Source organism: Triticum dicoccoides, chromosome 2B (assembly GCF_002162155.2).
Source record: "Triticum dicoccoides isolate Atlit2015 ecotype Zavitan chromosome 2B, WEW_v2.0, whole genome shotgun sequence".
NCBI lineage: Eukaryota > Viridiplantae > Streptophyta > Magnoliopsida > Poales > Poaceae > Triticum > Triticum dicoccoides.
The window spans coordinates 260,685,028-260,697,912 of record NC_041383.1 but is presented as its reverse complement, the minus strand read 5'-3'; the positions used below and the strand labels follow the sequence as shown (position 1 = coordinate 260,697,912).

General features: G+C 44.2%; 2 protein-coding genes across 2 annotated transcripts; one reads left to right on the top strand and one right to left on the bottom strand.

The window, feature by feature from the left end:
* The first annotated feature begins 236 nt into the window (after nucleotides 1-236).
* LOC119363415 (probable mitochondrial import inner membrane translocase subunit TIM21) lies at nucleotides 237-7,520 on the top strand. Its single transcript, XM_037628764.1, has 7 exons — nucleotides 237-443; nucleotides 3,072-3,140; nucleotides 3,821-3,996; nucleotides 5,146-5,324; nucleotides 6,176-6,224; nucleotides 6,313-6,432; nucleotides 6,927-7,520. Exons 1-7 carry the CDS (start codon nucleotides 323-325, stop codon nucleotides 7,083-7,085), a joined length of 873 nt encoding a protein of 290 aa, XP_037484661.1. The 5' UTR covers nucleotides 237-322; the 3' UTR covers nucleotides 7,086-7,520.
* Nucleotides 7,521-7,955: 435 nt separating this feature from the next.
* Nucleotides 7,956-9,578, bottom strand: LOC119367655 (probable long-chain-alcohol O-fatty-acyltransferase 5). Its single transcript, XM_037633117.1, has one exon. The coding sequence runs from the start codon at nucleotides 9,464-9,466 to the stop codon at nucleotides 8,456-8,458; it is 1,011 nt and encodes a 336-aa protein (XP_037489014.1). The 5' UTR covers nucleotides 9,467-9,578; the 3' UTR covers nucleotides 7,956-8,455.
* Between the last annotated feature and the right edge of the window lie 3,307 nt (nucleotides 9,579-12,885).

Here is a 12,885-nt window from a genome sequence, read left to right as displayed (position 1 = left end):
GTTGATCATTGCAACAAAGTGTGTGTTGCAAACCAAGAGAGCACACCATAGTGCTTGTGGCAATTGCCAAAGGCTGGCTGACTCGGTAACAGATTGGACGGCTGTCTCTGTGTCATCCAACGGCTGCAGAGGCGGCTGATCTGATCTAATCTTTACGCGGCCGACTCGTAGTGCCCAACTGAAAAACGCTCTATCCCATCACAAAAAGAAAGGGAAAAAGAGCTGGAAAACGATCTAAAGTCGTCTAACCCCCCTGGAAGGAGGGAGGAAATCCCTAATAACCCCCGGTCGCCTTTCCACGGCGAAAGGTATCCCGGCGGCGATGGCGGCGGCTGCGGCAAGGTCCGGATCCCGGCGCTTGTTCTCCATATCCGCCCTGGTGCCACCGAAGCCACCGAGCCCTCCCCCGAAGGCAGATCCCTTCGCCAGCCTCTTTGTTCCCGGTTTGATTCTTTCTTCCCCCTCCCCTTCTCCGTCTTCCATTATTTCCCCTTGACCACTCTCAGCTTTCTTGGCATCTAGAGATATACGCTTTACTAACATGGCAGTGGTCTTGCGGGATTGGCTAGAGTCAGGTAGGTGTCGTTTTGGCTGGGCAGTTCTCTAGTGAGGGCTTGATGATTATATAAGCTGGCGTCTCGGACATTAGACAACTTTTTGGTAGCATGTTCACAAAGTTTACATATTGAGTTGTGCTGTTGCAGCATTGCTTATTCAAGCTCTGCATTATTTTATGGATTCGGACTGCTTTATAATTACCCTTTTTATTCAATTATATAGATCTAATAGTTTGAAAAAAACATACAGAGGGTAGCATGGAGTAGTTGCAAATCATAGACATGAATTATGTTGAGTAACCCGAGCATATACATGTTCCGGCATTGTTCATGTGATGCGAACTAATCGCACAACTGGTTCTTATAAACTAATTTGAGGGAGAATTGTAAAAGGGTATCAAGTGTACCACCTTAGGAAATGAACTCTGTTCTGCATCCATGGATAACTAACTATGAACCATATGATGAAATTGTCTGATTTTTCTGGAAGAGTTAGACCTTGTGAAAGATACTCCATACATTGCTTAGATGGTACATAAAGATGGACCTATACACGAATCCGACCACATTTGTTCAATTCAGTCTCACGCCACACCGCGTCGTGGCAAACTCTATGGGTCTTCTGTTTATCTGTGACAAAGCCTACAGCAGAGCACTGTGATGTTAGATGAGCATCTTTCTCTTGGAATCATAAAAATTCTGCATGATCATGGAATGGAAGCTGACCACTCCTCTGAGATCCTACCATTCAACTGTTTGAGCTGAGACTACATATTGAAACTGAAAGATCGGTTGAATCAATGATGGACTAGCAGAACAGCGGCCCAGTTTGCAGGATGCATAATCCTAATTCTAACTACAATAGCAATCCCAATACTCCACTTTCTCTTCAGGCGCCTCTGTTCCATCTTTGGTTTCTTCTGCTTCTCACTGTCAACTTTATTATTTTCATTAACATACCATCACGAGCAGCGAAGGTGGTGATTGACTAAGCATCAGAAACTAGACCAGTGATGTTGCTCACTAGCAAATACTCCCTCCGTCCGAAAATACTTGTCATCAAAATGGACAAAAAGGGATGTATTTAGAACTAAAATACATCTAGATACATCCCTTTTTATTTATTTTGATGACAAGTATTTCCGGACGGAGGGAGTACCAAATTGGTGAGCAGTTCATGAGGAGATTGTGAAATTAAACCCAAATATTCAGTTATCTTAACTTGAGGCTGAAACTTCTCCAGTCTTGGTTCTTGCTTGATCCTACATGTGCACACAAGAAACTTTATAATATGAAAACCAGAAAATACTTTAGAAAGTACCAATTAAAGCCAGTGTAGTTATATAGACACTCTTGTGAGTACCATTTAAAGATATTGCAGTAACAGTGCAGACTTAAAATTTATCATAAGTTGTAATTAAATGCGTTAAATGTATTGGCGGCTGCTAGGCGCCATCCGGCTGTTGGGGAGGAATAAACATCCGCCTCCCCTGCCGTTGGATGCCCTTGATCAAAGCCACCTGTTCTCCTCCTTCTCCTCTCCACAGTACATGTTCAAAGCACCATCTTCAACTAGCGCTGCTGCTCGGAGTACTTGGCGCCACCGCAACGTGCCATCATAACATCACCGCTGCCGTCGAAACATGCCGGAGCGGCCATGTCACAGCCGCATCATCATCAAAAGCAGCTGAGACACGGTTGCAGCAATCGCGCCGCCGTTGCCGTCGAAGCAATCGAGACGTCTGTCGCAGCATCGCCATCACAGCCTCGTCGGAGCAGCTGGGACGACATCGCAGCACCGTCGATGTCGTCGCAGCATCGGTTGCAACAACGCCGGAGCAGTCGGGCCAAGGATGCCGTCGAAGCAATCGAGACATCTGTCGCAGTATCCGTTGAAGCACACCAACGCAGCAACACCGGAGCAGCCTGGCCGCCATCGCAGCATCACCGGAGTAGCCGGGCCGTCGATGCAGCAGCGCCGCCGGCAAAGCACTTGCTGCCCGCAGCCCCGCAATGGTGCTCGCAGCAGCCTAGCCGGTCCACTCCCCTCGAAGCACTTGAAGGGCTTGCAGCACCCGGACCACCCTCGCAGCACCCCGCGCAACGCTTGAAGGAGCTCGTGGAGGCTTTTCATGGCGGACGATATCCAACGGGATAGAACAAAATAGAGATGGGGAAGAAGATGGGTTGACCAGGCGAATGGAAAATGGGTGGCTGAAAGAGATCCCGCCGAAGGATAAGTAGAGAGAGAGGATAAAGCGGTGGGCACGTGGGTGGGTCATCCACGGGACGCGTGTCGCATGGATGAGACGGCTGCTGAGAGGGCGTCTGCATCCGGTTGTTTTGAATCAGTTTCCAAATGTATTTCATCATATAGTTCCGCTTTCTATTTTGTGTCTTTTATTACACTTAGAAGTTTAATTTTGTTGCCCCTGTTTGAGTTGTTTCCTTTCATGTTGAACCTTCTGCTGTATGTAACGTCTGGATTATCACAGTATTAACAATGATTTATAGGGTTAAGCAAGCGAACAGTAGCTGATGGACTTAGGGGAGCTTTTGCAAAGTCTGGTGAAGTCGTGCATGGTATATTTTTCTTATACATTTAAACATTCATTCTTCACATGCTTGTATTCGTGAATGGTTCTGACATAATTGAGGACTAAAGTACAGCAAACAGATATAGCAAAGCACCGTAATTTATGTCTTGAGTTCGTGCAATACTATTCAATTTTACCAGAAGAACTATTGCACGAATATAATGCAGTCAGGATTTTGTTATTTTCTGCTAACACCTTTTAGCTATAACTAATCCATGGTATAATGGCACTTTCTGCAATTACCATGTGTCTATCCATAATTTATGCCTTAGATTCATGCAACTTTTTCAATTTGCCACAAGAATCATTAAGAATAGCTTCCATACACTTGTTTAGCGAATCTTCCTTGAAAATATTTGACATTTGCAATAGTACATGTATGAGTTTTCTACCCTTGATCAAATCAGCTAGAATGAAAAGGTAAACGTAAAACTCTAGAAGCAAAATTAGAAGGCAAATATAAAACTTGCCCTGTTTGCCTTCTGTACCAAACTAATGGTAGATGGATATTACGTATTATTGTTCTGCCTGTTCTATCCTTCAGTTAAGTTGGGTCTGTCAATGTGAATTGCTCCCTGTTTCCATTCAAAAGGTGTTAAATAACCATTTGACTTTTCTGTTCTTTGTTGTTAAATCTGGACTGACAGTTATTTCAATATCGTGCAGGTTCTCTTTTGACAAACCTTCCAGCATCATCTGTAAAAAAATCAAGGTGGTATATGATCAATGCAAACCGTTCAGGTCCTTTGACAGTGCGTAAAGAATACCGCAAAGTACTTCCTTCTTTCATAAGGCCATCTGCATCTTACTCCACACAAGCTTCAGAAAAAAGACCAAAACAGGTTTGTTAGCTAGTTCCGTTCCCCGATCTAATTTATTGAATATTGGTTTCTTGTGTATTTTCCTTCTTGTGATGACCGTTGGTAGGTTTCAGCAGTGACTGACAGTGTTGTCAATTGTTTGATCATGCTACTATAAATTATGTGTTGACTGTGGAATGTAGGAAACTATTAACCATGTCATTGCCCCCTCGTTACCATCTGCAGTAGTGACTAATGATCAGTTGTGCATACACATGCATAAGCTTTACTAGTTTTATTTCATGTTCGTAAGATTAAATGCTGTTGGGATCAGTGCATCAGGAAGCTGCTGCATCGTTATTGATCAATGCATATGCATTAGCACCTATAATGTGCTTTCGAACTATTTTTGTAGAATAGATTGTTAGGAGTTGCTGAAGGGGAGCCTTGGAGCAGTGGTAAAGCTGCTGCCTTGTGACCATGAGGTCATGGGTTCAAGTCCTGGAAACAGCCTCTTACAGAAATGTAGGGAAAGGCTGCGTACTATAGACCCAAAGTGGTCGGACCCTTCCCTGGACCCTGCGCAAGCGGGAGCTACATGCACCAGGTTGCCCTTTTTAGATTGTTAGGAGTTGCTCAAATGCTATGAGAATGGAACGATGTTGCATATACTGAAAAGGTTCTGTTTCATTGTTCATATCAGTATAGGTAGGTGCTTAATCGTCTTTCCGATAAAGCATCTTGATGTTGTGACATCAGATAACAAGCTCCTCCTTTACCTACACAAGATTTCTTGATAAGGCATGAATTATTGATCTAATAGGGAAAACTAATTATGTTAGTTATAGACTACAGTTTATCTGAAACTCTGAAATCTTGTCTATTCTCTTCGTTTATTCATTGACAACAGTTTGCCGCAAAAGGGCTGAGTACTGTGTATTTACTCTCCCCTCAACAATATTAATCACCTAACACCTGCATTTTCAGTTTTTGAGGCCCATTGTTCATGCATTTCTTCGTCTACACTTTAAATTTAAAGTAAACTTTATATGATTCTGTTAGTTGTTTCCTTTTTTTTGAACATGTTAGTTGTTTCCTTTTTCCTATTTCGTGAACATATTTTTCTTATGGTGCATGCCACCTTGGGTCATTTTTTTATTGCTTATAGAAGACTGCCACCTTTATCCTCAGGAGAGAACAGACTTGACGACTGTTGAAGATCCCTTTAATGCGCCTACCTACAATATACCTGAGAAGCCAGTGACATTTGTCGAGGGGGCCTCTTACAGTGTTGTAATACTTGCTGGGCTTGGAGTTGCTGCATTGGCTGGATACGCTGTTTTCAAAGAGCTTATATTTGAACCAAAAGAGTATGTAATTTGTGTTTTTCTGATTGAACTTAAGATGCCAAATAGCGCAATTAGTAAGAAACATGATAATACATATGGCCATGTGGGCATGTTTACTGCCAAAATTTGGAATCCCCATCACTACAATAAAATATGAAAATGTTTTTCATGATGGATCTAACGACACAAATTTGGTATTGTATAAACTTGATCAAACATGGACAACTTTGACTTTTGACAAAACTAGTACACCTTATATTTTGAAACAGAGGGAGTATCAGATACACAAGATAATAAGTAAATCAGGCAGGATTATCAAGTATGCGACGACTGATAACCTGCTAAACAAAATCTCCACCGCCAAGTTATTTACTTGGTCAGCTTCAGGGAGAAGCTGAGTAGCAGGAGCAGACCAGGTTAATAAGTACTCCACAAGATATGCCAACAATAGAGTTGGTTATGAAAGAGCACTTAGTTTGCCGCAAGTTTGGACTATCTACCGTCAAGTATATCAACCAAGCAATAAGGTTGGCACAAAATACAAACCAATGGGAGAAATAGCATACATGTGTCAGCAATAAATATACTAAGAGAAAACCATTGTATTGTAAATGTTTGATATTTATTCCATAGTCTAGGTCAAACATATATATGTTTGACTTTCACAAAATTGATGCACCTTGTCTTCTGAAATGGAGGGAGTAAGAAGTTTTGTATCGCCTCTGTTTTTTTTCCGTATCACAGGGTTATTGTTGTTGCTTTATGCCTAAGCATGCCTCTGTAGTTTACGCCATTCTTATTTCTGGAAAATGCCTGTGTTATTCCCTTGCAATGTGAATGGGAAATTGCCTAATGTTGTTACCATTCTACAGGTACAAGATTTTTGGGAAAGCTCTAGCAAGAGTTCAGAGTGATAGCCAGGTTTGTGGCCGTTCGTGTTATTTCTATTGTCCCCTGGCATATTTGTTGTTCCTCTCTTAGTATACTTGGTCTCTCGCATGTTTGTCAGGTTACAGCCAAAATTGGTTACCCTATAACTGGTTATGGTACGGAATCCAGAAACCGTGCAGCTCGGCAGCGCATCCAAAACAGGGTTTGGACAGATGAGGATGGTGTTGAACATGTGGAGGTAGCATAAATTCCTGTCTCTAGTCTCTACAGCCATGTGTTCTTTGATTATGCGTCTTACTTGCACATCAAGATAATGGTAGCTAAGTCAATGAAAATGGACAAGTTTACCGTGAGGGGCTGCAACAGTTAGGGTGACACTTATTCTCTGACAGTTCGTTAGCAGCATATGGTAATGAACCAATGACTCCCCTTGGCCAGGAGAAAGCTTCCAAAATGACAACATAGGGAGAGAAACAGAGATGAAAGCAAACAAGTTTTTTTTTCCTTCTAAAATCAGTCTCGAATCATGATTAACGATAATACTTACTAGTAAAGAGAGTTTTAGTATGTAGTGGACCCTGGCAAGTTTATATGCTTTCAGATGCTCTACTAATTGGCTAAGCAAGGGACACTAGGATGGCATTGATGTCAATTCACGTAGTAATTTACATAGTTGTAGCGGCAAGTCTTTGAAGTTAGCTGATCAGTTGAAATTCACATGCATCATTTCAGGTAGGCTTTCATATCCGAGGGCCGCATGGAGCTGGAAAGGTGTTTGCGGAGATGTTCAAAGACAGCTCCGACAGGACATGGAAGTTCACGTTTCTTCTCGTCGAGATTACGTCACCGCGACCCGCACAAATCATGTTAGAATCTTACCTACCAGCATAGGGATGCAAGAGACAACATCAGCCAGCAGCGGCACATCTATGCGACACTTCATTTTACATCCTATCTCCAATGGCCTGCATCTGATGTTAAATACCCGTCCTCGGATTAAAGAAGTTGTGAATTTTGAACTTTCCCGAAAGCATAAGTAGGAGGAAGATGAACCATCAGAGCTGCTGACCATCTCTAGTATCTTAGACATGGTGTACCGTGCAAGGACCTTGATGTTGTTGCTTTGTTTAGCTGAAAGGCGCGCAGGCACATGTATACAAGCCATCTTTCCTGATGCTCCTCAAACAACATGGAACGGAGCGAGTGATCCTTCATCTATCGAGTTGTGGTCTCGTTTCAGGCAGTTTTAATGATGCCTATGGATTTCATGCAAACCTCCAATGATGTCCAAATAGCAATAATATCTGGTTACATTACGGCTCTCAAGCCTGGGGTTCCAGGCATGTATGAAGTGATCTTCAATACAAGTGTGCATGTTTCTTTACCATTGCTAAAATTCAGTTAAAGCCTAGAGACGGTAAAAGTACCGCACACGCGGGACTCCACTGGAGTAGATACAGCTCAATAGTCAAACTACGGCATAAGTTTGTTTTTTTCCGGGGGAAACTACGGCAACAAAAACGAAAATATTTCCTCCACTGAAACGACGGTCAATTTTAATGAGTTCTATACTATTCGCGCGATGCTCACCGGTGGGAAACGGATCCTCTAACATCCTCAAGGGATGTCACGTAAGCTACAATAAATGTGACATCTCTCCTTACATTCATATGATTAAGCCTAAAATAATTATAATTAATTTGTAAATTACAAATCTACTCTATATATTTACAAAAATTACATACAAACAAAATTATGATGTAATAAAATGATTTTTGATTTATTTTTGTATATGCTACAGTAAATCCGCATAGTGGTTGCTACAGTAACCCTAACATCCCTTCTTCGTTTCACACATGCATTTTACTGTAGCTTCGTGACATCCCTTGAGGATGTTAGAGGATCCACTTCCCACCGGTGGGCCTTTGCACCCCTTGCCGGTGTCAAAAGGGAAACGATAATATGCTTTCCTGGAGAAGGAGATCACGAAACTTGTTTTCTTGCCCTGTGATGCTCTCGTTTGTGCGGCGTGCACACCACAGCAACCACTAGTACTCCTACATGACAATCCCATGACCAAAATGCATTCGCGTACTGCCGCGAGATGAGATTCTAATCTGCCCATCTGTGGAAATGCGCCGAAATCGATCGTGATTTACGGACCACGACGTGATTGTAAACCAAACTCGATCGGAATCACCATGGCGGAACTGCCAAACTCAAAGTACAGCCTGCCGCCATGTTCGTCGTGAGGTACACCATCAGGTCCAAACCAGGCGTGCCGCCAGCCTCCGCACAGCCGCCTCCAGCAAGGCCAGCATGCCCTCGCACTCGGCGACGATGGCCTTGTCCAGCCCGCTCCGTATCACGGGCGCGAAGAAGAGCCAGGACGCGGTCCCCGTCACGAACGCCAGCGTGGCCGCCGTCGCCGCCACGCGCGGCGGCCGCCATGCGCCGCTCCGCCTCACCCACCACCGCTCGGCCACCACGCACGCGCCGTGGAGGACGAAGAACGCGGTCACCTCCCCCGTGCCGGCCTGCAGCGTGATGTAGTAGAACATGACCTCGTGCATGAGGCCCGACACGAGGAACGTGGCGAGCACGCCGGCGGAGTAGCCGAGGCGGGCGCGCACGGGGCGGTACACGCTCGGCCGGAGCGCCCCGGGGACCATGAGGTTCCACCGGCGGCCCCAGAAGTCGCGGAGGGACGAGGCGAGGTACGGCCGGTCGAACTGCGGCTCCAGCTCCGCGCCGAGCAGCGTCCGGGCGAACGCCGCGGCGGACGCCAGGAAGAGCTCGAGCATCAGGTAGACGTGCGCACCGTCGAACGCGACCACGGCGTACGCCGGCATCCTCGCCCGGAGGCCACGGAGCGAGACGAGCGCGGCGAAGAGGGCCGCCTTGGCCGCGTAGGACAGCAGGAACCCTGGAGGGAGGGACCGCGAGGCCTGCGCTCTGTCCCGGACATTGATGGGGAGCGCGGCGCAGGCGGCGAAGCGGACGGCTGGGAGGGCCGGGTGGAGCGGGCCGTGGCCGGCGGCGAGGAGGAGAAGCTTGAAGCCGCAGAGCCAGACGAGGAAGAAGGCGGAGATGGTGCGGAGGTGGATGGAGGAGAAGGTGAAGGGGAGGACGGGGAGGAGGAGGAGCACCGGGAGGAGCGCGGCGAGGCGGGGGAGGCCGGGGCCCAAGCGCGAGGCGGCGAGGCGCGCGTAGGCCATGGCCGCGGCCACGGCGGCCGAGACCAGTGCAAGGCTGGCTAGCTCGGACGCCATGCCGCGCTCGATGAGCACAGCCGCTGCTGACCTGCTGACCTGCTGAGATCTGGATGGACTCCAACGTCAAAACGATGATCCAATGAAGGTGTAATGCCAAACCAATGATCTGAAGAAGGATTAAAGAAAGGCGAACGCTTTGGTGTGGGATGCTTAGTATAGTCTGCCTAGAGAGGTAAGTTGCCAGAAAATTGAATTTGGGTCAGTCGTTTTTCTCGGCCGTTGATTGCTGCTCTAAGATTCCTGTTATCTTTTGTTTTTTGTTGTGTGGTGACTTGTTTTGGGCTGGGAATTTGTTGGATGAGTCAATACCTTAATGGGCCGAGGCCCGTTAACTGGGCAACCAAGAGCTCTATCTAGCCCACTCGACAAACCAGCCATCCCCTTTCTCCCTTTGCCTTTTCTGTTTTTTTTAATGTTTATGCCCTTTTTCTTTTGTTTTTTTTGTTTTTAGTATTTTTTTTCCTTATCAGTATTTTTGCGATGTTTGATGAGTGTAAATGTATTCATGCAAGTGCTACTCATGTAATATCAATGTCACTATTTCATTCTTACTTATAAACAATATTATTTTTATTTTATCTTACTTTTTATTTTATCTTAATTTTTATTTTAGTTTCCTTGTTCTTTAAAGGTAACACCAATTCCGTATTATAAGAGCGCATCTTTTTTGTAAATTGTGTGCAAATTTTGTCATGTTTTAGTATTTATTTTATTTTACTTCTTCTCAAGGGTTAATACCGTTTCCACTAATTCATTCTTACTAAGATAATTTTATTGGTTTGAATTCGTTTTAGTTTTTATTCAGTTTCTTTCTTCATAAGGGGTAATACCAATCCCACCAACCCATTCATTCTTAGGGCACTTCTATTAGCCAAAATTTCGCCATTATATGCTTATTCTTGCATATTAGAGAAAGCGCAATTCCTGTATAAATTCTATGCAAATTTCGTCATTATTTTTTTATTAAAAGGGTAATACCAATGCCACTAATTCATTTTTCCTTATAAACTTCAATATTTTGATTTTATTTGGTTTTATTTTAGTTTCGTTCTTCTTAAAGGGTAACAACGTTGCCACTAATTCATTCTTTCCCAGAAAACTTCATTATTTTGATTTTTTTTGTATTTTATCTTTTATTTTTCTTCTTCTTAAAGGGTAATACCATTGCCACTAATTCATTTTTCCCTAAGAAACTTCATTGTTTTGATTTTGTTTTATTTTTATTTTTTCTTTGTTTTTAAGGGCAATACCAAATGTCACTAATTCATTCCTTCTTAGGGAACTTTCATTCTTGTGAAAATTACACTATTATATGCTTATTCTTGCTAATTATGAAAAGGCGCAATTTTGCTGTAATTTGTGTGGAATTTTTTCATTATTTGTTTTATTTTCTTTCTTCTTAACCAGTATTGACAATGTCACTAATTCATTGCTTCTTAGAAAACTTCATTTTTTCCATTATTAAAAATTTCATAGGAAACTTCATTATTCTTAGATTTGTTTTGGAAAACCTTCATTATTATACGCATTGGCGGAGGTACATGTAGGTAACGTTTGGTTGCATTGCTGGGTAGGCTATACTTAAGCTAGCCCAGCTAGCCTAGCCCAGCTTTGCCAGCCTTGCCGTAAGCTACGCATTTGGATGCATCACTTTTGCTGGCAGTTACGTGCCTGTACGTGCGGGTCAACGTGGACCTTCTTTTGTGCATGCTCGCTTGCCATTGAGAGCGAGCCGATTCGGCTCTCCGCGGCGGGCGAGGTTTTCCTGGCCTAGCGAGGCTAGCTGGCCCCTAAAAGCCAGGTTTTTTTAGCGGTACCAAACGCTAGTCCTTGCCTAGCGAGGCTATAACTGATTTGCCGGAGAAACCAAACACACCAGTACTCTTGCAGGGGGCCATGCCCCCCCTCAACCTTGACAAAAAAATTGGTCCCCTCAGCGATTGATGTATTTGCCTTTCACCCCTTCAGCGTTTCCTGTGTAGCTCCGCCACCAATTATATGCATATTAGAAAAATTGTAATTCCGTGTGTAAATTGTGTGCATGTTTTGCCATTATTTACGCGAAAAGTCTAAGCACTCACGCTATTATACATGCACCGTCTCCTCTGCCGTCTATTGGGCTATCTGGTTGGCGTGTAATTGAGCTACCTTCGAAAAGAAGCAAATTAAGGCTTCTTTTGAGATAGTGTTTTCTCCATGTTCTTTTCTGCTATATTGGAGAGGGCTGCAGCAAGGAGATGCTGCCAGGGAGTTGCGTACGGATGCGGAGATGATCAGAGCAAGCACGATGCAGCCGATGAAGATGTGTGATGCTGCCAAATGACCGATCCAAGATTCTTGATGCTCGTGCTACCTTGATGGGGAGGTGACTGTCATGCGCGGCTACCTTTGTTTCGTCTTGCTGGGATAGTTTGGGATCATTCGGCTTGCATGCCGCTGCCTTGCTTATGGCTGTTTTTGGAGATGTAATAGGCTAGACTCTATTTTGTGCTACCATGTTTTCGCCCCATAACACTCGTTTCGACGATGAGCGAGTGTGGTGGGTTTTCTTGTAGTGCTTGAACTCGCTCTACCTCTTACTCTCCTCCTGACTTTTCCCTTGGAACTGGTTGTATTTCTTTTCTTTGCAATGGAAAGAGGTAAAGCCTAGTGCAGAAAAAAACATGCACCATCTCCTCCACGGTCACCTTCTAGGTGGACACACACCTACATATGTACTCCCTCCGTTTCTAAATATATGTCTTTCTAAAGACTTTAACAAATGACTACATACAAAGCAAAATGAGTGAATCCACACTCTAAAATATGTCTATATACATCCGTATGTGGTAGTCCATTTCAAATCTCTAAATATATTTAGAAACGGATGGAGTATATTAAGCTACATGACTTAGAAACCTGCATGCTAAGCTAAACCAATCCAGCACATCACAAGCCCAACTAATTTTCACCAGAACCATTGCGAGGAGTACAACAAACACTCACATACCCTAGGAGAAAAAAATGAACACTCACATGCATGGTGTAGCAACTGGGTTGGGTCTCTCTGATTGTTTGGTCTCGTACGGTGTAACATAGACGCATGCAATCGGTTTGAGAGCAACTCTAGCAGGCCCCGCAAAATCCCGACCCACAAAGCGCATTTGCAGTTTGACGCAGATCTCGTTTGCGGGTCGAAAACGTGCGCAGCCGAACAGAAACCATATATGGAACTGCATAATTTGAAAAAAAAGTTTTGCGGGAGAAATTGCAACCGTAGTAGTTCATCCCATACTACATATACTACATGATCAAACACTAATACATTAGAACCACTAGTTCATACTACATACTACATTCACTACTAGTACTAGAGGGGGTGGGGATCTCACGGCGGCGGGCTCGCGGCCATGGACGACGTGGTGGAGGAGCTCAAT